The sequence below is a fragment of the Terrapene carolina genome, unplaced genomic scaffold (assembly GCF_002925995.2).
Source record: "Terrapene carolina triunguis isolate 2854851 unplaced genomic scaffold, T_m_triunguis-2.0 Scaffold130, whole genome shotgun sequence".
Taxonomy (NCBI): domain Eukaryota; kingdom Metazoa; phylum Chordata; order Testudines; family Emydidae; genus Terrapene; species Terrapene triunguis.
The window spans coordinates 34660367-34685767 of record NW_020664481.1 but is presented as its reverse complement, the minus strand read 5'-3'; the positions used below and the strand labels follow the sequence as shown (position 1 = coordinate 34685767).

The window sequence follows — 25401 nt, the reverse complement described above, 5'->3', positions numbered from 1 at the left end:
ATGAAAAGAAAGGGCAGATGACTCTGGGCCAAGCAGCCACCCATGGAGAGGGAGGCAGCAATGGCTGCCTTCCTCAGAGTGCCCTGCCCGCAGGACCAGGTGAGGAGGCATAGGACATGGGGGGGAGCACGGGGACAGACTGAGGCACATGGTGCTGCTAGGGGGTCACCTAGACTGGGGTTCAGAAGGGCTAGTGGAGGCCACAGGAGCCATTTGGGTGACACCATTGGGCCAGGGGCTGAACGGGAGTGGAGGTTCAGGGACACATGGAGATGGGGGAGGAGGGGTGGCTGAGTGGGAGTTTGGGGACACATGAGGATGGGGGCAGCAGGGTGGCTGAGTGGGGGTGCAGGGACGTTACCGCTGACATCCCCAAGCCTTTGCACTACTTCTGAGGGCTGTGGGGAATACATTTCTGTATTGTAATTTAAATGAATTATTACTCAGAAGTCTATATTAATATGCCTAGTAAGAAATCTATCTGTCAAAAAAACATTTTCTGAATATTTTTTGTTGTCTGTATTGTTACAGATATACTTGCTGACAGGTATTTTGAAATAAATTGTCAAAATAATTGAAACTGGCATGATTATATTGTGTTATTTTGACAAATAAAATATGCAGAATTTTAAAATATTGTGCACAAAATTTTTAGGCACAGAATTTTTATTTCCCCCAAGAATAATCCTTGCACTGGCCAGTTTCTTAAGTCCCATCCACACTATAGTGTGGTGGAATCTTGCACAATTATTATCTGATATACCTTGATTTAGTTACAGAGTAGTACACGAAAGACCCCTTACTTACCTTAGATAATGAAGAAATCTTTTTGTTCAAGTAGAGCTTTTGAAGGAAAGCTGGCCTTGTGTTTAGGGTAGATTATTCCTACAAACAGAAAGTAGTTCTTGTAGGACAGTGGTCTCCAACCTTTTTACACACAATCACTTTTTGAATTTAAGTGCAACCCAGGATCTGCCCCACCCCTTCCCCAAGGCCCCGCTCCGCTCACTCCACCCCCCCCCCCGCTCGCTCTCCCCCACCCTCACTCAATTTCACCCGGCTGGGGGAGGAGGTTGGGGTGCGGGCTCTGGACTGGGTCCGAGGGGTTTGGAGTGTGGGAGGGGGCTCCGGGCTGAGTCTGGGGCAGGGAAGTGCTGCAATTACTCCTTTCGCCCACTGGGGCAGGGGTTGGGATGCAGGAGGGGTGAGGGGTGCAAGTTCTGGGAGGAAGTTTGGGTGGAGGAGGGGGCTCTGGGCTGGGTCAGAGTGCTGGGGTGCAGGAGGGTGTACAGGGTGTTGGCTCTGGGAGGGGCTCAGGGCTAGGGCAGGGGGCTGGAGTGCAGGAGGGGGTATGGGGTGTCGGCTCTGGGAGGAGGTTCAGCGTTGGGGCAGGGGGTTGGGGTGCAGGAGGGTGTACGGGATGCTGGCTCCACGAGGGGGTTCAGGGCTGGGGATGTGGGAGAGGTGCGGGCTCCCATCGGGCGGCATTTACCTCGGTTGGCTCCCAGTTGGCGGCACAGCAGGGCTAAGGCAGGCTCCCTCCTGCCCCGGCCCCACGCCGCTCCCAGAAGCGGCCAGCACGCCCCTGCGGCCCCTGGCGGGGGCACGTGGCTCCACACGTTGCCCCTCTCTGCAGGCACCGCCCCTGCAGCTCCCATTGACCTCAGTTCCCCGTTCCGGGCCAGTGGGAGCTGCGGGAGCGGTGCTTGCAGGCAGGAGTAATGCGCAGAGACTCCGGCCCCCGCAGCGTGCTGGCTGCTTCCGGGAATGGCGTGGGGCCTGTCTTAGCCCTGCTGCACCACCAGACTTTTAGCAGCTGGAGATTGTGATCGACTGGCAGAGGCTCCAGGATCGACCAGTTGATCGCGATCTACCGGTTGGTGACCATTGTTGTAGGATAATGTGCCAACTGATTTCCTGTTTATAGGGGAGTGGCTGAGGCAGAGCTAGAGGCATTGATTTGTCCAGAACACACCTGAGTGCTGGAAAGGAGATATAACTGATGATTCCTAAGTGAAAGTTAGTTTTCTTCTAGACTGTTGTTTGTGTAATTATATCAGCATTAAGGAAAATGGTAGACTCCCCCTGTAGTCAGAAGGGTATTTTTTTTTTTTTTAAAGAACAAATATCCCATAGCTAATTGTAACGAAAGGAGAGCTTTTTGTTGTTATACTATTTTGCACGTAACAGCTTTTAGACACACGTACACATCACTCAGAATGAAAGGGATTACAGGCAATATTTTACATGAGAAGGGAGGCAATTGTCTGAATAAGTAAGACATAAATAATCTTAATATTCAACTAAAAAGAAATGCTAGAGAAATAATTACAAGAGTTTTATCTGTTCCTATCCAAATAAATTCTGTTTTGGAAGATGTAATACAGTAACTGTTGCCATAGATTTCTGCTCTATAAGCTTAAGTTCCAAGAACTTTAATGCAGCATAACTGTTTTCACACCACCATTTTAATTAGCTGTCTGATAATAATGAAATCTGTTTTATATACATATGAATTCATATAAAAACACAAAAATCTGTGGTAAGTATTATAGTTTTGACACAAAAATAAGAAAGAAAGCTTGGAGTTAATGTATCTGTAATTCAGCTCACTGTATTGCAGAACATATGTTCTCTTTTTTTAATTAAACAAAACACGATGTGCAAAAGAACACAGTCCTTTCTGATGGTACCCAAAGAATAACATGTTATTAAAGTAATACCCAGAGCCTGTGGCATTGCCCAGGGCTTAGGGGCACTCTGGCAGAGGAACAGATCTATTGAAGTGTCTGGCTATAGGTGGGTTAATGGGAAAGGTCAATTTTTGTGCATAACAGCATGTACACTTTTGATTGGAGCGAATGTGTTTTCGTATCTTGTGGCGGGAGCTGTTACAATAATAAAATGCAAAGTCCTACTGATTTTGGTAATGCCTCCATAAATAGTATACACATATGGTCAGGCTCATCAGAACGGTAATAGGAGAGGCTTTCATTTTTAGATTTTAATGAATAAATGACATACTGTGTATTTTTAATGCTCATAGAAGAATTTCAGAAGTTTTCATAAATAATTTTAGTGATAATTTTCTATCTGGACTGTTATCAATATAAAATATTTGTATTCTCTGGATCACCTAATGTGCTGTATATCTACAAACCACACAATCAAAAATTACTACTTGAGCCATTCAGTGGTCCCCCCCCCCCCCCATCATGAAGCACAGTGTGGACAGCATTAATTTGAGGCCTAGACATAGCCCTCTATGACTTCCCTCTCAAACTGTGGGTCAGCACATAGTCTGCTTCCTCTCTTCTCAGAAGCTGCTGTGAAATGCCAGCTGTTACACAGTCCAGTCCCTCAGGTCTGCTTTCTTCATAGGAACAGCCATAGACACTGTTCTTCCTGATTGTTTTATGGTTCATGAGAATGATCTTTAGGGGTGGATTGAGCTTGGTCAGTGCATACACAAAGCAGTGCATCTTCCCAGGCTGTATGTTGGTGGCGGGTATATTGGAATTGAGAGAGGGATAGGAGACACTGATGTTGGGCTCATTGAACTAATGCTTCTCTTCTTACTCCATAGCATTGATCAGGACTAGGGAACCCTTCCTACCACAATAGCAATATGGGAGTGGGGGCTTCTCACCCTGGGAGGACAGGAGTTCCAGCCCTTCTCCTGTAACTCTGCAGTGAAGAAGAGACTTTTCTGTAACTCTGGGATGAAGAAGAGAATTCCCATCTCATGAGTTCGAACTATCTATAGTATTTTTTAATTATAAACAAAACTCCCCACAAACAACACAATAAATTATTACTATTACAGTTCTAGGGCTCTACTAGCTTCTACATCCTGTACGACAGTATAAACTCTTAACATAATTGGGGATTGGTTTTTGCCTTTGAGTTGTAGGGTGTTCTGTATTAGTTATTCTTAAAACTGTGTGGACTTTTGCCCTCTTGCTGCTCAGGCAAATAAAAATCGAATATAGCATAATTTCTCCCTCCATGGTGATTATTTTTGTTGTGCTCAAGGTTCTGGCAGGTGACTTGAATCTCGCAGTGGGCAGCCACCTCATTGCCTGTGATCCAGGAAAAGGCCTTCTGTGAGATTGGAGGGTTTGGAAACTGCTTGCCCAAGGTGACTGACTGCCTCACCATTTTGGAGGGAGATATGATGCTTCCAGTGGGAGCAAGGAATCCTTCTATATTCTATCTATTGACCACCTTCTGGTTCCTCCTGGTGGCTGTTATCTGCTTGGTGATGGATCAGAGTTTAGTGCAAGGCTGCATTTCATGTTTGCAGATGATGCAGCTCTTGTGGCTCACAGTGTTGATACCCTACATCAGTGCTTCTCAAGGCCAGTCTGCCGCATGTTCAGGGAAAGCCACTGGCGGTCCAGGCCGGTTTGTTTACTTGCCGCATCTGCAGGTTCGGCCGATCACGGCTCCCAGTAGCCGCGGTTCGCTGCTCCAGGCCAACAGGGACTGCGGGAAGCGGCGGCCAGCACATCCCTCGGCCCGCACTGCTTCCCGCAGCCCCCATTGGCCTGGAGCGGTGAACTGCAGCCAGTGGGAGCCGCAATCGGCCGAACCTGCGGACGGTGCAGGTAAACAAACCGGCCCGGACCACCAGGGGCTTTCCCTCAACAAGCGGAGAACCGGCTTTGAGAAGCACTGCCTACATCTTATTACTAAGTTCTCTGTTTCATGTAAAATCTTTGGGCTAGCAATAAGCTTGAAGAAGACCTATCATGCACCAAGGCTCTTCAGAACCAATTCCAGATATCACCATAAATGGTATTCATCTGGATGTTGTTGCTCAATTTTGCTACGTTGGCTCTACTGTTACCAGCAATGTAGATCTTGATGCTGAGCTGACTAGAAAAATCGGCAAAGCAGCCAGGAACTTTGGTCTTTTGCAAGACAGAGCCTGGTACAATAACAAATTGTCAACTAAAGTGAAAATCTGTATTTATGAGATGTGCTTTATTCGCTCTTCTATATGGCTCAGAAACATGGACAACTTACGTCAAATATATCAAAAGACTAAACAGCTTTCATATCAGATGCTTGTGTAAAATTCTTCAAATAAAACCACAATAGGCTGATAAATATGGAAGTGTTAAATTGTGCTGGTATGTCATTCATGGCAATGTTGATTAGTAAAAAAAGACTGAGGTAGTTTGGACATGACAACCGAATGCCAGATAACAGGATCCTAAAGAGTGTGCTGTACTCTGAAGATTGCAAAGGGTCTAAAAAGAGATGCAGACTGCTGTATAGATTTCAGGGTGCTCGCAAGGATGATTTAGTATCCTTTGGAATCTCTGTGGATGATTGGGAAATGCTGTTCTGGTTGTCAGAGTCAGCTTGTAGATGGAGTGAGGCATTGTGAGGCGGACTGGATTGAGCTTTGTGATGACCGACATCAGTGGAGGAAAGAATCTGCTGCTCTGATTCAGAGCATTGCTAATGCATAGGTGTGCCCTACCTGAGGATGGGACTGTCACTTGCGCATTGGACTGAGCAGCCATCAAAGGACTCAGCAGCATATACACCATGCTAAGCAAAGAGAGACCGTGCCAGTAGCATTTCAGTACAAGAAGTTTTTGTTTCATGCACAAGAACCTTTCTGCCATGGCCAGACTATTTAAAAAAAAAAAAGTAAACTGACCCATAGAGGTGATCAGAAGTTCTTCAATGGAACATTTTCGGTCAGAGAATGCTAGTTTGTCAAAATTGAAAAACTTTTTACAGAGACTTTGACAAATTTTCAATGGAAATATTTCTGGTTTCCTACCAGCTCATCCACCCGGTTCTGCAGCAGCGCAGGCTCCTAGTTTTTTCAGCAGCCGAGAGCCTGCAAGCATTGGGAGCCCCAGCTCCTAAACTCCCAGGCTCCTTGGTCCTTCCATAGCTTGCCTGGCAGAGTACCATGGAACGGGTCTTCTTAGGATTTTCAACTCCCAACTTACGAGGTTCCTGGCTCAGCCAGGGTCCCAGAGCTTTCAGGGTCCACAGCTCTGGGGTAACCCACTGAGAGGACTGCCCAGAGTTGGGACTCCAGTCTGTTTTGAAGAGAGTTGTGAAATTTGAATAAAACCAAATTTTGAAATATCTTAAATCCTCTGCAAAATGGAATTGCACAGGTCTACAAATCAGGAACTTTGGGACCAGGAAGAAATTCTGTCTTTTAAAGTAGATTAATATTAGAGTGTGAGTGTGTGTGAGAGAAGGGTGAGGGATTTACCTTTCCTTTGACGTCAGCTGGGTTCAGCAGGCTTTCTTGAATGAGTAGACTAGAGAACATTTGGTCAAGTTGGAATTTCTGGAACAATGATTTGCTGCATCCCAGAGATTTTTATGAAATGTTTTTAATTGTGTAATTCTGAGACTCCCATATGTTGATTGATGGTTAGTCAGTCACCTTTATCCCAAAGTATGAGCACAGGATGAGAAGTGAAGGTGTTAAACTGTTAAGTTGTGCAGCTGAATTGGACATGATTAAGAACAGATTTGAGGTTTCTTTATCAATACCCGTACTGTTTCTCATGGGAGATTAGGTGGTTGGAGGATCCTTGACTTGCAAAGCTGAGTCCTCCCAGTGAAGAAACATCAGACAGTGAATGGCTCCATTAATTGGTTTGAGCTTTAGGACTAGATCCATTGCTGAATAACCATTGTTAGCCAACTAATAAAACTGTGACCTGTTGCCTTTAAGGAGATGCGTCTCCTATTTATCTAGGTATTTAACTGTCAGTCACTTGGGGACATCAGCAGTGTCCTATTATGTTATTTTCTATCATATTTATTTTAGTATGGTTCATGTATTTGGTTTTATCACACTGTTTCAAGATACTGTTTAAATGCTCAAATTTGTTTTCCCATTCCTTCATTTTAGGTGTCTGTTTGTGATGTCAGATGTTTAGTCTTTAACTCAGCCATCACATGCTGGCTGCACATTTATGATATTGTATCTTTTGTTTACAGAAATAGCTTCTGCATTAAAAAATACTGTTAAAATGAAAAAAATGTACAAATGTAATGTTTCCTTAAAATATTTGTCTTTCTTCCTGGTTCTACATTCTTAAGTTACCATTAGCCGCACCATCATTGATTGTTGTTTCACCTGTTATCATCCCTATGGTAAAATTCTCTTTGTTGAAATGCTGTCTCTGGTGCCTTCCAAACACGTTTAGTTCAGTTAGGACACCCTTGATAGGCTAAGTCCTCTTGGAACAATCTCCCTTTCCCCTAATTATGGAGTTGTAAAGAAAATAGGAGTTATGTATTTTTTTCAAATTATTCCCTTCTGTACTTTTAGATTTAAGTGAAGATAGGTTAGGAAGTTCCAAAGTATTTTAAGAATCCTTATGTGAATGCAAAACATTAGATTTGAATTGATATTTCAAGGATATATTTTTAAACTTATTAGTCCTGGACATAATTATATATGATTTTCAGCTATTGACAATTTTCTAATGTATACCATACTGATGATTAAAAAAAAAACCAATGTCCCATATAATGTACAAAGATGTTTAATAAATCATACAGGTTGAATCAGCAGAATAGTTTATAGCCACTCCATTGTTTACCAAATATGTGTTTCTACCAAATGAGACATAATAGTAGACAATAAATGGCAACATCTTCTGTTAAGCCATCTTGAATCCAAAATATGAGCAGTGTTGAAGCTTAATACCAAAGCTATAGGCACCTTAAAAATACTATAGATAGATATTTAACTCCTCCTCTTCTCCCTCAAATTTTAGTCATTTGAAAACATTTTCACTGATACAGTTTAAAAAAAAACCAAAAACCTTTGTTTATCCAAAATAAGTTTAGTCTCTTGATATTAATTAATTTGAAAATTTCCTTGCTTATCTAAAAATGCAATTGTCCAAACTTACCCAGTATACCCTATTCCATCTGAATAATTGAGGTTTGACTCTACAGTATATATTTTAAATTAGATTTATGATTTAACCTGTTCCTCTATAGCTCGCATTGTAGCACAGATTCAAAGGAAATCTAATTGACAAAATGTGTAATTGAAATCACATTTATTTCATTTTGTGATTACAGATATCATGATGTTGATTAAAGCATTTTTGCAAGTGGGTATTTGCATCAACAATTTACTGTAGATAATCCCTTCTTTGAAGAAAAATCTTTAAATATAGTGTTTCTTTTTAATACAAGTCTTTGTCTAATATCAAAATAGCTATGATTTTTTTGAAATGGCCCTTCTCGGTTTAATCAGATTTCTCTATAATAATCTCCACAGGATGGCTTGATAGTGGAAAATATGCACGACCTTCCTTACACCGTTTATGTTGGGCCAGAAATAACTGCAGCAATGGCAGTCATTAGTGCTGCAGTGAAACACACCTGCCCACGTCTCCCATTGGGTATCCAGATTCTGTGTTCTGCAAATCAACAGGCTGTAGCTGTTGCTCTTGCTGCAGGTAATAGAAATGACTCCTAATGTGGTACTGGTAATTGATGTAATATTTCCTCTCTGAAACTTCTGTGCTAACATAGACACCCTCAAGAAGGAGACAGGAAGGGCACAGATCCTTCAGTACTCTCTCTCGCCTGAAAAGGCAGGAAGAGGGTTGTACAAAAGATGCCAACTTCATATTAAGAGCTGATCCCTATTCATTGCTCCAGTGAGAGGCAAATAAAGATAAATTTAATCCACAATGGTTAAACATCTGATTTCAGTTATATCTTAGGATACTCTTGTTAGCTACTGTAACTGTCATTTCATTTTCAGAAATTAATGAAATTAATGTTTTGATGTGGTAATTAATAAGAAGATAGTCTTCTTCGAGTGATTTGCTCATGTCCATTCAACTTAGGTGTGTGTACTCGCCACATGCACTAGTGCCAGAAGTTTTTCCCTCAGCAGTATCTGTAGGGGACCGGCTCTGGCGCCCCCTGGCATGGCGCACGTATGCTGCAACATATAGGGACCGCCAGTCCCCTTCACCCTCAGTTCCTTCTTGCCGCCAGTGACGTTTCATGGAACTGGTGCTGCTTCAGCTAGAGCTGTTGCTTTTTGTTCGTTCGAACTCTTTTACCTCTTGCAAATATTACTGTATATAGTTTCCCTCCAGTTTAGCTCAACCTATTTGTTAAGTTAGAGACTTAGTAGGTCCCTAAAGGGACTTCGCCTTGGAATGGGGCATGCCCCAGTCCCCAGGATTTAAACCCTGCGATCGCTGTAAAAGGACCATGCCCATTAGCACTCCACATAATAGTTGTTTACGGTGCTTGGGCGAAGGTCACATTAGTGATAAGTGCAAAATCTGCAAGTCCTTCAAGCCCAGGACAAAGAAGGAGCGTGACATTCGCTTGAAGGTGCTCCTGATGGAGTCTACCCTTACCCCGATGCTAGAGCAGCGCTCCGATTCAGCGCCAAGCACCATGACCTCGGTGTGCAGTGCCCCGCCAGTACTGCCTATGAGCCTGCACCGGCCTCCTTCCATGGCTCCAGCCAAGAAGCCCAGGAAGATGGGGCAAGGAAGGTCTCCAGCTTCCCGCAAGGGAAAGGACAAGTCTGGTGTGGACCAAGGCCCTGTCTCAGGTGCCTTTTCACCCCCTTCGGGATCCTGGGCCCCAGCTCTGGTCGAGTGGTGTAGCCCAGCCCGCAGCGGTGGAGGTCCTTGTCCGCTCCAGGTGCCATCCACACCGGAGGCCCTCCAGGCGGTGCAAGACATTATGTCCCTCCTGGTGCCTCCTATTCCGGCCTCTGCGAGGTCCCGGGGTAAACCCGCGTTGGGACCACCACAGTCTCCACCTTTCTGGCAGCGCTCCCCATTGCGGGGGACATTCTGCCAACGGTCGCCCTCTCACAGCCGACACACTTTTGACCGTGATAGGCAGAAGCTTCTTAGCCCCATCCAGTCTCTGGACCTAGGACAAGGGCAGAGAGGCTCGAGGTGCAGCTCTCCGTTAACCGGGTGCAGACCTCTGGAGGCACGCGCCTCCCGGCAGGAGTTTGTCAGCACCCAGAATTTCCGTGGCACTGGTACCACTCCAGGGACAGGTCAAGGGACCAACGGTACCGTTCCCCGGACTGCCGCTGATCCCTCAGGGCAGCGTCACCGCATGCGGCTGCATCTAGTTCCCGATCCCGCTCCACATCCCGATACTGCTCTTTAAGTGTGAGGCATAGATCGCCAGCCAGGGGCCACCGCGGATCCACCGAGCACCGCCGGGCGCCAAGGCCCCTATCCAGATGCTCATCAAGGTCAGCCACATCCAACTTTGGGAGGGGTGACTGGTACCGATCGGGACAGAGCCACCAATCAGCCCCATCTTGGTCGCAGGGGAGCGACCACTCGGGCTCAATATTCCCTAGTCGTGGGAGCAAGGTTCCCTAGCGGTGGAACAGGCTCTGGCACCATTCCTGCCGCTGGAGAGATTCAGGGTACTCATGGACCTCATCGTGGAAGTCTCCACATTTCCCCTGACCACGGCCAGGGTTTGCCTCCGCATACTAGGTCACATGGCGACGTGTGCATATGTGGTGCACCACACCAGGTTCCGGATGCGACCCCTGCAGCAATGGCTAGCGATGGTCTACTCCCAGTCCAGGGACCACCTGGAGAAGGTTATCGGCATCCCCGTGACAGTGCTTACTTTGCTGCGATGGCAGACTGACCCCGGGAAAATCCCGGAAGAAGTTCCCTTCGTCAGCACTCCTCACTCAATCAAGTTGGTTTCGGACGCCTTGGACCTCAGATGGGGGGTGCACCTACACATAAACATCAAAGAGCTCAGGGCGGTGCACAGAGCATACGCAGTCTTCTTACCTCACCTGTCGGGCAGAGTGGTCAGAGTCCTCACGGACAACATGGCCTTGATGTTCTACATCAACAGGCAAAGGGAAGCGCTATCCTCGGCCCTTTGCCAAGAGGCACTCCGTCTCTGGGACTTCTGCATTGATCACGGAATCCATCTAGAAGCTTGTCACCTTCCAGGGGCCAGGAACATGCTAGCAGATCACCTAAGGAGGGACTTCTCCTCTCACCACGAGTGGGTGCTTCACCCGGAGGTAGCCAGCATGATCTTCCAGAGGTGGGGAACTCCCCAAATGGATTTGTTCGCCACCAGGAGGTGCCACAGGTTTTGCTCCAGATGGGGTCTGGGCAAGGGCTCCCTCTCCAATGCCTTCCTCCTGCCGTGGGCAGGAAGCCTGATGTATGCGTTTCCTCCAATTCCACTCATCAGCAAGGTCCTAGTGAAAATCAAGACGGACAAGGCGCAGCTTGTCATGATTGCCCTGCCGTGGCCTCACCAGCACTGGTTTGGGACGCTATCAAGCGTGTCAGCGATCCCTCCCTGGCCGATGCTGAACTGACCGGACCTGTTGTCACAGGATCATGGCCAACTCTTGCACCCCAACCTCACGTCCCTCTGCCTCATGGCATGGATGTTGCATGGCTGAACCCAGATGAACGGGCCTGTTCGGACGGGGTTCAGAAGCTCCTCCTTGAGAGTAGAAAGCCCTGGACTAGGCAGACCTACCTGGCATAGTGGATGAGGTTCTCCCGCTGGGCGGCCGAGCGGGGCATCTCCCTTTCGCATTCTTCGGTGCAGTCGATCTTGGACTACCTGCTTCATTTAAGGAACCAGGGCTTGGCGCACTCCTCTGTCAGGGTGCACCTGGTGGCCATTTCGCCCTTTCATCTGCCAATCTAGGGGCAGACTGTGTTCTCCCATGACATGATGGTCAGGTTCCTTAGAGGCCTTGAGAGGCTCTTCCCTCAAGTCCGGTCCCCGGCCCCTCAGTGGGATCTCAACTTGGTTCTGTCCAGGCTCATGGGTCCACCCTTTGAGTCTTTGGCCTCATGCTCTCTCTCTCACTTATCATGGAAGGTAGCTTTCCCGGTGGTGGTGATGTCGGGGAGGCGAGTCTCCAAGTTGCGAGTCCTGACCTCAGAACCAGTGTACACGGTCTTCTGTAAGGACAAGGTCCAGTTCCGGCCCCACCCGACTTTCCTTCCCAAAGTGGTGTCTACTCTCTACATGAGCCAGGACATCTTTCTTCTGGTCTTCTGCCCTAAGTCCCATGTGACTTCCTCATGAAGAGGAAGAGAGGCGCCTTCATGCTTTGGACGTAAGAAGGGCTCTGGCTTTCTACTAGATTGGACAAAGCCTTTCCGTAAATCGGCTTAGCTTTTCATCTCTGCACAGCTGATAGGATGAAGGGCCTCCCAGTGTTCACACAAAGGATTTCTAACTGGATCACCTCTTGCATTTGGACCTGCTACGAGTTAGCAGGAGTCCCTACGCCACCCATTTTCAGAGCCCACTCGACTAGAGCACAGGCATCCTCAGTGGCCTTCCTGGCACACTTCCCAATCCAGGACATCTGTCGAGCTGCAACATCGTCCTCGGTACACACGCAGCAGGCCAGGGACGATGCTGGGTTCGGCAGAGCTGTATTGCAATCTACATGTCCTTGAACTCCTTACCCGCCTCCATGGGTAGTGCTGGGAGTCACCTAAGTTGAATGGACATGAGCAATCACTCGAAGAAGAAAAGACAGTTACCTTTTCCCGTAACCGGTGTTCTTTGAGATGTGTTGCTCATGTCTGTTCCACAACCCGCCCTCCTTCCCCACGATCAGTTTCCGGCAAGAAGGAACTGAGGGTGGAGGGGGCTGGCAGTGCCCTATATGCCGTGGCATACGCATGCCACTCCAGGGGGCACCAGAGCCGGTCCTCTACAGATACTGCTAAGGGAAAAACTTCCAGCACCGGTGCATGTGGCAAGCATACCACACCTAAGTTGAATGGACATGAGCAACACATCTTGAAGAACACCAGTTACAGGAAAACGTAACTGTCTTTACTCTTAACCAAAATATTTAACAATTTAAATTGTGCTTAGAAAAGTTAAATATAAATTCAACTTCCCTTGCTACATGAATCGTATAAGAAACAGCAAGGCTAGCAAAGATTGTATTGTCTCCTCCTCCCTGCTGAAAGTTTGGTTAAAACAATTTGTGTTCCCCATGTTTGTTTCTTGGTTTAAAGCTGATGGCTGAATTAACACTGAAAGCTTGCATTTCCTATCATTACCTTTAAGTAGTGACAAACAAATCTCAGGTTATATCGGCATGCTCTTTTCTAGCTTGCAAGTATCTTTTCCATGATCTATTTTATCTTCTTGCATTGTTGTATTGCCTTTTTCTTCCATGCTTCACAATCCACATTGTTGCAGGTAAGTTCTCAGGCTCCTTTGAACCACTGTAGTCTTTTAGCTACAGAGTCATGGTGAGTGGAGAGCAGATGCATCTTCTTATAATATCATACCATTTAAATGGTTGTTTTTACCAGCTTTTGTTTTTAATGCTTTTGTAATATTTTAGAAACTTTCCCCTAATGATTTGATCCTTTTTGTTGAGAAAACACTTTTCTTTTCTCCCTGTATTTTGAATGGAGTTCATCTGAATATCATTGTTTTAATTTTAATACAAATGACAGTAACTTTGATTACTAAGATTCTTGTCATATCCGAATATTTTTGTTGGTGATTGAGCTTCTCTGATTTTTTTTTTTTTTTTTTTTTTTAAATCTCAACTCTGGAAATAATGTCTACTGCTCCAGAGCCAGGCAGGCAGCACGTACCATTCCATGTCAATGAATTGTGTGCATGCAAAAATATGTGCACGCACTTTCTTTGACGCATTTAAAATCACAGGACACACATGTAAAGGACCATTTAAACTGCTCAGACTGAGTTTGCATGTGCATTTACCCAGATTGCCCATGCAATAGCAGTATATTCACATATTTTTGCATGTATAGTTCCAAAAACCTGGCACTTTCTTTTGTAAGACCCACAAAATTAAAAGATGTTTATTTTAACTTTGTGTTTAAAAAAAATTAAAAACACCATTCAAAAAATGTAGACTTGTCTATTAGAGTGACAGCTGTAATTTGGTTGAATTTCTCTCTGAAAATCTTAATAGTCTCTTTTTTAAGGGAGTTTTTATTAATAGAAGTGTTTTTGAACTGTGATTTCTTTTCAACATTTTAAAAAGTGGAAACTGCATTTTTGCTGTTGTTCTGGTTGGTAAACTAGCAAGCTTAATCCATTTTCATTGCTGCCCTAAAGCCTATAGAAAAAGCTATGGCTGCAATAAAAATTAACTAACAAAATCCCGTTCTCTTTTAATTTTAAGGTACAGTTTCCATGTAAGGATACTTGATGTGCTTAAGTGCTTGCAAAAACATCAATTTATTGTATTTCAAAAAACCTGAACCGAATGCTTTAAGTTAACTAGGGTTCATTTAGGGACATGTTGCAATACCAAAAGGAGAATATATTGAAGGAACAATATATTTCTACGACTTCTTAGTCATTATTAATGAGGGAGAGAATTCCTGAAGGTACTGTTAGAGTTTTGCACATCTCTGCTGCTGTTCTGCACTACTTGCTCTGTAACTGGGGGACTGGAGCTCTGAAGGACCTGTGTTTAATGCATTTCATTCAGCTACTGCAAAAATGATTGTCTCAAGCTCAGTGAACAGGAAAGCAAGAAGAAAGAGGGAATCACTGTAATCTGAAGAGCCCCTTTCAACAACTCTTAATTAAAGTGAATGTTGCTTTGTAGATACCGCATCTTTGATAAGTATTTCTGTAGCGATGCAGTAGTGACTTGATTGTGTAATGCTGAAGTTTTAATGGTCAATAGAGGTGACTATTAATAAACAGAGCACTGCACATTTTAGTCTTTGTTACAAAAATACTTAAAGGTGTGGTACTTGAAAAAGCAGATGCAGCAGTAGCAACATCTCCTGCTATTATGCAGCCATTTCATTCCCTTTGGGGAATGTGTCTGTCTACTCTCTGACAGTAATAATATCTTTGAACAGAATTGTGCTGGAAACCAGCAGTTGGCTTCTTGGTACATACAATGAGAAAGTGGAAGGAAATCCGAAGAAGTACCAGCACTTTGTCACTCATACAAACATTTTGTATGTAGGCGAGGAATGAAGCAGAGAGATGAACTTCTCAATTTCCCCCCAATATTTTAACTCAAAGGAATTCTCAGATAAATCTGACATTGGCAGTCATATGGTGCTACGTTTAAGAAAGTTAAAGGAAGGCACCTCCTCCTCTTTTTTTTTATTGTGTAAGAGTAATGGTCACAGAAAGGAACATGGACTAAAGGAAAAAAGCCTATCATAAATACACCCACTTGGTGGAACTTGGTTTCTTTACCTATATATTTATTAATTCTACAGCTCTGTAAAAGAGAGATCAAGGTGCATGACAACATGCATCATTTTCAAGCAGCCTCAAGAAAATGCAATGCCGTCTGCTGATTATGCAGAAAACAATAATGGTTAGATAAACAACTGTGGACATCAGACATGCCAAACCCGTGAAAAAAATGCAGAAATTGGGCTTGTTTTTGGCTTAATTGGCTTGTGAGTTGCTTGTTGGCTAGTTTTTGGCTTGTAGCTTGTTGCTTCTTCTTTTTTTTTTTTTTTTTTGGGTTTCGGCAAAGGGGGGCAAGCAGGGGGCAGGGGGGGGGGGGGGAGTGGGAGCGAGGAAGAGAGTCAGTGATGCACAGTGGGCCCACCACAGTCCCAAACTGTACACCAGGGGGATCTAGTCACATAGAGTGTTGGGGTTCTTAGGGATTGGCTTGTTTTGGTCTTGTTTTGAAATGGGATTAGCTTGATTTTGGATTTATTGTGGAAGTCGAGGTGCTTATTTGCCACGTGAAAGTTGGCAACTGTGGTGGACATCTGTTCTAAGAGGTCTCTGGAAAAATAACTGTAGTAGCAAAAGAAAGTGCTGTGTACTTCTATATGGAGTTGATAGTGCCATCTATAGTTAAGATTCTTGTTACAGGACCCTGTTCTCAGTTTCTTAAAATTTCCCAAACTTAAACCCTTCAGGCTGAAATTTTCTATGCCGGGCAATTGTTTCAGGCTGAATTGTTTTGGAAAGTTTCAGCAAAAATGATTGAGCTATTTCCAAGAATGAGATTAGAAAAATACGTTTTTGCCATATTAACAAATTAGTTTTAAAAGTGTCTTTTTAGATGTTCTAGCATCTATGCTTTGGAGCAGGGACTAACTTGTTAGGAGGGGTCGCCATTGTGTCAGGAATGTGCTTTTCACTGTTCCTGTGAAAAACTGTCCTAATTAGACCAAGTTATTAGCCTCTTTAAAAAAAAATCGCAGTTTGCACATGCTCAGTAGAGAGTTGTTAGTTTCACTGCTAAATTCTCCGAAGATTATGTCTGTAGTAAGCATGCTCCAACCCTTCACAAGAGTTTGTGATCAGAGTGCATGTGTGCCATCTAGGGTGACCAGATAGCAAGTGTAAAAAATTGGGATGGGGGTAATAGGTGCCTATTTAAGAAAAAGCCCCAAAATCGGGACTGTCCCTATAAAATTGGGACATCTGGTCACCCTCATGCCATCCTCAGAGAGTGACTAAGCATGGGGCTGGAGGGACTGAAGGATTTTCCCCACATTTGCTCTTCCGGACCACTCTGGCACTGAGCACCAAAACTGAAAGCAAGTAAACTGTCTTTCCTGTGCGCTCAGTGCCTCCCTGCTGGTGCCCAGGGAGTGGAGAGAAGGATGAAGAGTGAAGAATTGGCTATGGCTTGCAGGAGTTAACAGATGGGGAGAAGCAGAGGGCAGGGACAGTTGCTGGAAAGTAGTGATGGGGAGCACTGAGTGATAGGAGTTGGGGAGAGCAGAAGGGGATAGGGAGGAGTTGGATAAAAGCAGAGTGTTGAAAAGATAGGAGCAGAGGCAGATGCGGTAGAAGGGTCTATGACAGTAGAGAACTCTCTCTTCCAGAACCTGGAATTGAACTTTGGAGCCCTGAGTCGCTACATTCCTCTTATCTCAGGAAATAGCTGTGAAATCCACTGGCAACATGTGTGTTTCATCCTCCTCCAGTACCTGATCCAGACACAGCCTGCTACGTCTATCAGTTATTCTGTTAGCTCAGGTCTTGAGGTCTGTGCTGTGGATCTAAAGGTCCAAACTCTGCTGTTCACCCAACTTGAGGGTCAGTCAGTATGAATCTATGTGATGGAATATCTGAGGATTTTTTTCATTAGGAAATTATATTTAAAAAAAAAAAACTAAGTAAAAACATTTTTTCCTGTTTAAAAAAAGTATGCGATCATGTAAATAAAGGCGAACATAATCCATACGTACAAGGGGGCCAAATTAAGATTGCTTGTGCAACCTTACTTTTGGCATTTCCTAACTTGATCGCTTGACTTCTTCACTTTGTTTTAACATAGAATTTTTTTAAAATGTAAAATAGTAATATCTGTAAACAAACAACATAGACCATAATACTTGGAGATAATACAATGTTGTGTAGTTCTCCATTCATTTTCTTGTTTGGAGGATATCTTTATATCCAATGCATTTTCACATTATTAAAACACAACCATGTAAGAGTTGATTTTAATACCCTCATCAGAACATCATGTCATCTTCATTCTATTCTGTTTTTATTAAACTTAAAATGCTCTTTGTGGAGAAGCAAAGAACTTCTGTGTCTGAATTTGTTTGCTACAGTTAGTTCTCAATTGGTTCATTATTAACAGGTGAACCATGTATTCTTACCATGTTTTCCTGTTTGTAGATCCTGATTTAATTAACTACATCTGTTTGAGGCTTACATAGAATGATGCATATAACCAGCTCTCAGGAACATTTGTGGAGGAGACAAAAATACATGTATTATTGCCTCTTGCTGATCAGCAAGCAACTTTTTGTATGTGCTCAGGAATGTTCAGTACATGTTCAGATCAGCATGCTGTCAGCCTTTTCTAGATGGGCAGTGTGCCTGGTTTCTTAAAGTTAACCATTGCACATGTACCAATATCTGCTAGATTCCATAAGCTAGTGCTGTTATTTGTTGTTGTGCTGTTCCTCATAGCGTGGTTCATAACTAGGGTTTTCTTTGCAAATTAACCAAAGAAACACCAAACACTTTTTTTCAAAATGGAGCAGTAGCCATATCAGAGAGGAGGCCAGGCTCTTACTGTTAGCTAGAGGAATGATCAAAGGTATAGCCAGCAATCTGAATTCACAACACACTTGTTATCGTTTTTTTACTGGGCTGGTGAAATATACTTCTCTCCCCTAATATTAATCAAGATTTTAGCCTTTGTGAAAGAGATGCTTGGTCAGTATGCTGACAACACTAAACTGTTAAACAAACTGAGTCATCACTGTTACCAGATGGCAGTGCTTAGAAGAAATAAATGTGGATTAAAAACAGCTGACTGATGATTAATCCAGGGAAGATTAAATTAATGCTGCAAAGGTTGAAGGAAGCAGTTTGAGAAGCTGCTGGAATATTGACATTGTCCTCTGCCGAGAGTATCTGCCACTCATCACCCAGGAAGTATAGAGTCTTATTTTGGACTCTTCACTGTTTAAAACATGCAGTTTGCAAAAGGGATTGTCCTCTTTCACCTTCATCTAGCCAGGAAACTGCCCTTTCCCATCTGATGAGCATGGTGCCACTGAAGTTTGTGCAGTCATCACTGCAGAGATAGACAACAGCAACTCATTCGACTTGAGGTGAAATTCACACAGAAATGTCAATTTGCATAACACGCAACTCGTAGTTTATTAAATAGACCGATCATTGACTGATACCCAGACATTTCCAGTGTCAATTCCAAGGCCTAGTCCTTATCTACATGGCCTTTAATAGGCTAGGGCCTCACTGTCTTTAAGACTGTCTTTTCCGCTGCAACTCAACATGACTGCTTACTGCACAAGGATGATGCAGTTGATAGAACCCAGGGTGAATCTCTAAGGGGCTGGGGACAACATTCTCGGTGTCAGATCCCTTCTGTGGAACTCCTGACCACAAGAGATGAAATTGAACCTGACAGTTTTCAGAAGACAAAACAGAAAGCAATGTCATTTAGCTGTTTTGTGCCTCAGTTCCCCATTTGTAAAATGGGGATGGGACAAAGTGCTCTACCAACCACTGGATAGCACCACCTCCTGGCCATTCTGGGGATTAGTTTGGTCAGGCCAACACCCCTTCCAGCGGTTATACCCAGTTAGCTTCTCCTCTGCAGCTCCTCTCTTGCTCTCAGGAGCCACAGCTGTCCTCCTGACTCCGCCCTCCAGCCAGGTCACTATCCTGGCTTCCCTTTCAGGTGGATGAATCAAGGGTCCTGCTCTCCAGCAGTCTTCTGTTTCACTTCCACACAGTGCCACTACTGCAGTAGCTGGCAAAGGAACCCAGGCCCACGCTCTAGTCCAGGTTTGGTTCAGGTTCCCTCTACACCGCAGCTGAAGTCCAGTCCCTGTATCTTGCTGCCTTTCCCTGAGCTGCTTCTATATCTCCTGGTGTTCCCCACTTCTCTGGGTTTGCCAGTCTCCTCACTCCCTCCTCCCAGGGACTAACTAGGCAACTTGCTTCTGTAGCCCCTCAAACACTTCTCCCTGCTACCCCTTGTGTTTCCATTTTCTTGTCTTTTATAGAAGCCCTGCCTGTCTCTCGCAGGTGATCTCTCTAATTAACTATCCCCAGCCTAAAGCTCCCCTGTTTGCAGCCTAATTAGGTGATTTGTTCCACCTGGTCCAACTCAGCTCTTGCAGGGCCAGTGTGGGGTGCACACCCCATCACAGGAGATAATAGACCTTTCCTACTTTACAGGATAGATAAGCTAAAGATAGGGAGGTTCTCAGATACTACAGTACTGGGAGCCATATAACTACCTTAGATTCATCTTGTTCCTTTACCACCTATTGTTGCTTCTTCATAGAATCAAACACTATAGTTGATGCAAGGCAGATGTGAGTTTGGTATACTGGGAGGGGAGAGAATGTGGGGGAAAGGGAAAAATGAAAGTCATTGTCTTAAATAGTGCCCCACAGTGTGCAAAAGTTTGAGAACTGCCATTTTACTGGGTTAACCAGTAATGTTCTAAATTCACAACTGAAAATCATTTTTAATTGGGGCCCGATTCTGCACTCAAGCAAAACTCCCTTTCACTTTTAATAGGCATTCAACCTCTGTAAGGATTGCAGGTCCAGATCTCTAAATTTGACCAATTAAATAAAAACTGCAGAAAGTTTTAGAAATTGATTTTAAAATTTGAAATTTGTACATCGAAATCCAAAGATTGTATCTTAGCTGCAATTAGGAGATATCTCACCATCCAGCTTACGGATTTTTCCTTGTAGTGGGCCTGGGAGGTACAAAGTATGTGGGGGTCTGTTTGTGGAAATTCAGTTTGTGTTGCTCTTGATGTATGCCCTGCACCCAAAGGCCACAGTGATGGGTTGCACTAAAAATCATTAACATGTTTTAACTAGGCTTGACAAACTGCTTATCTGAAGAGACTTGCTTTTTGTGCCAGTGTCTGAGAACCTCTCAGTACTGTATCAGAATAGACAAAAATGTAATTACAGGATGAAATTTAGGAGAAATGTAATTTCTCTTTGCAGTTCAATTTCATGTTCAGATTTCAAATTTCTTTTCTAGGTCTTGATTTTATCCGAGTTGAAGGGTTTGTTTTTTCTCATGTAGCTGATGAAGGGATGATAAATGCCTGTGCAGGTGATCTGCTAAGATACCGAAAACAAATTGGAGCACAGCATGTTCAAATTTTTGCCGATATTAAAAAGAAACACAGGTAAATATGAGCACTGTTTACGTATGTGTTAATGTAAAAATGATCTGATGTTCATTTTACATTCATCTTATTAATTGCTCAGAAAGTGAATATTGGGAGAACTTTACTGCTCACACGGTCTTGCAAAACTATTAAACTTGCACCTATAAACTGCAGCTTTCTGCGTCTGTGGAATTTGCAGTTGTTTAACTTTCAGAATTTGTAAATGTCTTATGTGTGACATAACGTGATGCTTTATATCAGTTAGATGTATCTCCTTATTATGTTTACAAATAAATCATGTTTCATGAGGTTAAGCATCTAAAATGGCTATTTCAAGTTATATGGGTAGCTACCAAATGTGACACATACAAATCATGAGATTTTTGCCACATTAAAAGCTCTTATCCCTTCCCTTCCCTCTAATATTGGTTTCTTCAATTTTAAATCAATGCTGTATGTGGCTATGGAGTATGTTTTATGATTATCAGACAGCAGCATCTTATGACAGCTATGTGAATTCCAGCTGACATTTCATCACAATTGTCACACAGTCCTTTCCGTTATTAGATGTTTCTTTGAATTTTAGTTCAGAAAAAGAGAGAACCAAAAAGCTGCGAATTGCACGTATCAAGTAGCTTGAATTCAAGAAAGATGTTTGTCTAGAGTGTGGGAAAAGTCATGGAAATAGCTAGGTTTTGGGCATATTTAATATCTGATTTTTAAAAAAGAAACATTTCATTATAATAAATGAAATGCAGCATTTTCAACATAAGTTTAAAGGTTCCTTCAAAGCATTTTCTTTCTAGCTTCACTTCTGCATATTCTGAACATCCACGCAGTGATATTTCTTCTTCTCCTGAGAAGTCCCAGAACGTGGTACTTTGTGCACGTATTCTCATCTTTGTCATATGAGATACTGATATTTAGAATGTACACTGAGTTGTTCATCGGCTGATGCAATGTGGTGTTTGTTATGTGCTTAGTTAATAGTGGAAAGGAGAATGTCATCTAACCAGTTTATGGGAAACAAATATTCACAGGATTATTGAACTAAAGGGCAGGGGTTAAAGGGCTGTGGTGTTTTCCCTAACAATAACAACAACAAAATGCCTAGCACCAAGAATTAGCAGTATCCAATTCTCTAACTTGACAAACTGTTTCCCAGGTTATCCTCTGTTACTAGCTTCAGGGATTTCCGTTTCCTTTCACTCTGTTTTTTCCCTCCATATTTTTATATATGCACAATCTCATCAAGGCCCTGCCATCACAATGACTTTCTTCTGGCTGCAAAAAGTAGTTTGATATTCTTTTTTTAGCACAGTCACACTACTGGAGAGGGTCATGGCAGAGTGAATATGCCAGAAGAGGCACTGCCTCTCAATATTAGTGAAGCAAGTTCCATCTGTTCCATTCCCAGATCTGGTTGGCCCAAAAAGAAAGACACTAGTCCCAGGACTACTGGTCTTTTGTGCTTAGTACCCTGTTATGGTAGTACAGAGCATCAGGTTACTGTATAATATTGTCTTTCGTAACTATCATATTTCCTGATTCTATTGTAGAAAAGATAAGGGAAAATTATAAATGTAAAAGTTGATGTTTCAAAGGCTAAAACTTTCTCAAATTTTTGAAGCTGTCTAAAGCTGAAGTTGCTGTAGATAGATGTAGGTTTTGGAAAAAGAGGCTAGCTTACACATCTTACCGACAGTTACTGCTTAAATTTGAATGGCACATCTTTGGATGCATGAAGCAAATACCGTTTGAAGATGATAGCTGCTCTCATTTTTTCTCCAAAGACAGATATCCAGGATATAGTGCTTGCTAATGACTGAAAGTTAGTACTTTTTGTTGGCCTTTATGAAATGAGATGATGCTCTTAGTCCAGTTCCTAGAGGACAAGGACCTGATTTACAGAAGAGCCGAGCACCTACAACTCCACTTGAAATCAGGAGAGTTCAGCATCTATGAAAATTAGGCGCTCAGTACAAAAGCTGCCAGCTCAGTTGGTACTCTGGGGTGACAGTCTAGCACATTTAGCAGTCACCGTGTAGACAGGGTGAGACCCAGACAAAGAGACAAGTGGGTTATGGGGTCTAGGATGGCCAAACCGTTTTTTTTTCTTCCTCACATTGTGTTTTTAATTTCAACTGTAAAAAAGGGCACTTAACACTCAAAAAGCCAATCTTCAGTTGTTCTGACAATAGGGAACTGAAATACATTCATGAGTTGTAAGAAAAGCAGTCTAACATTAAACAAGGTGGATAGCAAGTATGTATGCTGAAAGTAACAACAGGTTATGTTTCTGCTCTTTACAGCGCTCACGCTCTGACAGCAGATGTCAGTATATCAGAGACTGCTAAGGCTGCTGAGTTCTTCCTTGCTGATGGGATTGTATTGACTGGAACAGCTACTGGAATGCAGGCAGATCCTAAAGAATTGAAAGGTGAGAGCTGTCACACGAAGGTCGGGCAACAACCAGTGAATCATTTTCTGGATTAATATAGAGAGAAATCTATACGTTCTCTGTTCTAAAAACAGAGAAGCTTTCTTTCACTGTAGAGTTTGATTTGGTCTAGCACAAACCATAGTGATTTGGGTTCTGGTTGGATGTACAGTAGCATGTTTATAAAAAACAATTTTTATAGCGTAAAAGTTAAAATTATTGTAAGTATTGGTAAAATTAAGTGTTACTCATATTGGCATCTTGTAAGAAAAGGAAGGCTCAATTTCTACATGATTTTAATTTAAGAATGAGATTCTCCATAGCCTTTTTTTTAAAAAAAGGCTAATGATTAGGCTAACTAAAAATACTTAACTATTAACATGGAAAGAATATTTATAATTGGATTTCTCATTGTGAAACTGATATTCCAGCAGGAAGACAGGAATCTGCTGAGATTAAGGGCTTGGCTACACTTGCAAGTTACAGCGCATTAAAGGAGCCCCGGGCGCACTAGCTCACTACCCGTCCACACTGGCAAGGCACGTAGAGCACTCTGACTCTGCGGCTAGAGCGCTCCTGGTATTCCACCTCGGCGAGTAGAATAACGTTTGATGCGCCCCCGCTGGAGCGCCCCAGCATCAGTGTGAGCGAGGTGTTGCATTACTGCGCTCTGATCAGCCTCCGGAAACGTCTCATAATCCCCTTAAGTCAAGTTTTGGATATGCCCTTTGAAAGCTCCATTTGACAGCCGGCATGCTTATCTGCTCCGAGACAAAGTAACCATTACTGTGGAATGCTGTGTGTGACAGAGAGAGGCAGGGGGGAGGGGGAGGTCTGAACTTACAAGACAGCATGCTGACATGCTCTCATCCCCCAAAAACCCACTCTCTCTCCCCCCCACATACACACAACACACTCCCTGTCACACTCCAGCCCCCGCCCCATTTGAAAAGCATGTTGCAGCCACTTGCATGCTGGGATAGCTACCACAATTTACTGCTCTCTATGGCAGTTGCAAGAGCTGCTAATGTGGCCACGCCAGTGCGCTGTCAGCTGTCAGTGTGGACAGACTACAGCACTTTCCCTATTGCGCTCTACGAAGACTGGTTTAACTCAAAGCGCTCTACACCTGCAAGTGTAGCCATGCCCTTAGACATTTCAGTGCAGTAATACTAGGGGAAGTGTAGCCTTTAAGATTTGAAAAAGAATGCTCTTGCACTGATAAATGGAAAAGTATGTGACATTTAAATTATTTTTAAATGGCGTATTTGTTTCTAAGGGAGAGCAACTTGACACATGAATTCTGACCTGTGTAGATATCATATATGGTGCCTAATGTTACTATATTAGCACAGGCTGGAATTGTCTTCAACAAATTGGATTGCTCCTTTGTTGCAGTTGATTCTGCAAAGGACTGATATTCACGTAGATGAATGGCTTGAATCTGAGAAATGCTGAGCACCGCAACTTTCATTTGAAGTCAGCTCCCATCGACATGGCTGGTGTTCATCACCTCCCAGGATCAGGCTCTAAAAGTAATCATCATATGCTCAACCAAGACAGGGAACATTTTTAGCATCTTTTTAGCAAAAATTATTTGAAGAAACAAGAAGGCTGCTTTTATGGGTTCCATTCTTCCTGCTTTAAACATGGCTCTTTCTGGTCTAAAGACAGCCAGTCATTCATCCTTCCTTATTACAATTCTAAAGAAGAAAAGGCAGGTGAAAAACATACTACATGTTTTACATATTTAGCAGAGACCTGTGCATCAGACCACATTCAGAATGTTACATAGTTATTGGAAATTTCCAGTATTTATCCATATAATACAGATTCAACACTATGTTGTTACAAGGCATATTAAACTTGGCAAAATAGGTTTTCATGTGTATATACAGAATTAAAACAAAGCCCTTGCCAAAGAATAGATGATAAATGACTACATTTTAGCCCACGATTAGGTAAACTGCAGTGGAAAGTTGGCCTTCTATGGAGATAGGCCTCTTAAAGTAATAGATTTTCTCAGTATTAAACAAAAATTGTTTCATGAAACAGAACCTTCTGAAAACAATGTGAATATAAAGCTTGACAGACCTAACCTTTGTATCATCCACACCCTTAAATTAGTTTTTTGTTTCCCCCTTCTTCAGTGGAAAAATCAAATGAGTCTCAAAAAGTCATAAAAACCAGAAGGCAAAATTCTGTTCTCCGATGTGTGCACATAGCTTCCCTTGACTTTGGTGGGTGCCAGTTCACGCATCAGAAAGCAGATTTTGTCCTGTAGTTTTTACAG

The 25401-nt window shown here is 43.2% G+C and overlaps 1 protein-coding gene across 1 annotated transcript in view; it reads left to right on the top strand.

Annotated features, from left to right (window-relative positions):
• LOC112106464 (uncharacterized protein F13E9.13, mitochondrial-like) overlaps positions 1-25401 on the top strand; it is a 43556-nt gene that overhangs the window by 7091 nt on the left and 11064 nt on the right. The window contains exons 4-6 of the mRNA XM_024199730.3: positions 8294-8474; positions 20536-20686; positions 22981-23108. Coding sequence (XP_024055498.1) covers positions 8294-8474; positions 20536-20686; positions 22981-23108 — 460 coding nt within the window. The remainder of the gene's footprint in view (positions 1-8293; positions 8475-20535; positions 20687-22980; positions 23109-25401) is intronic.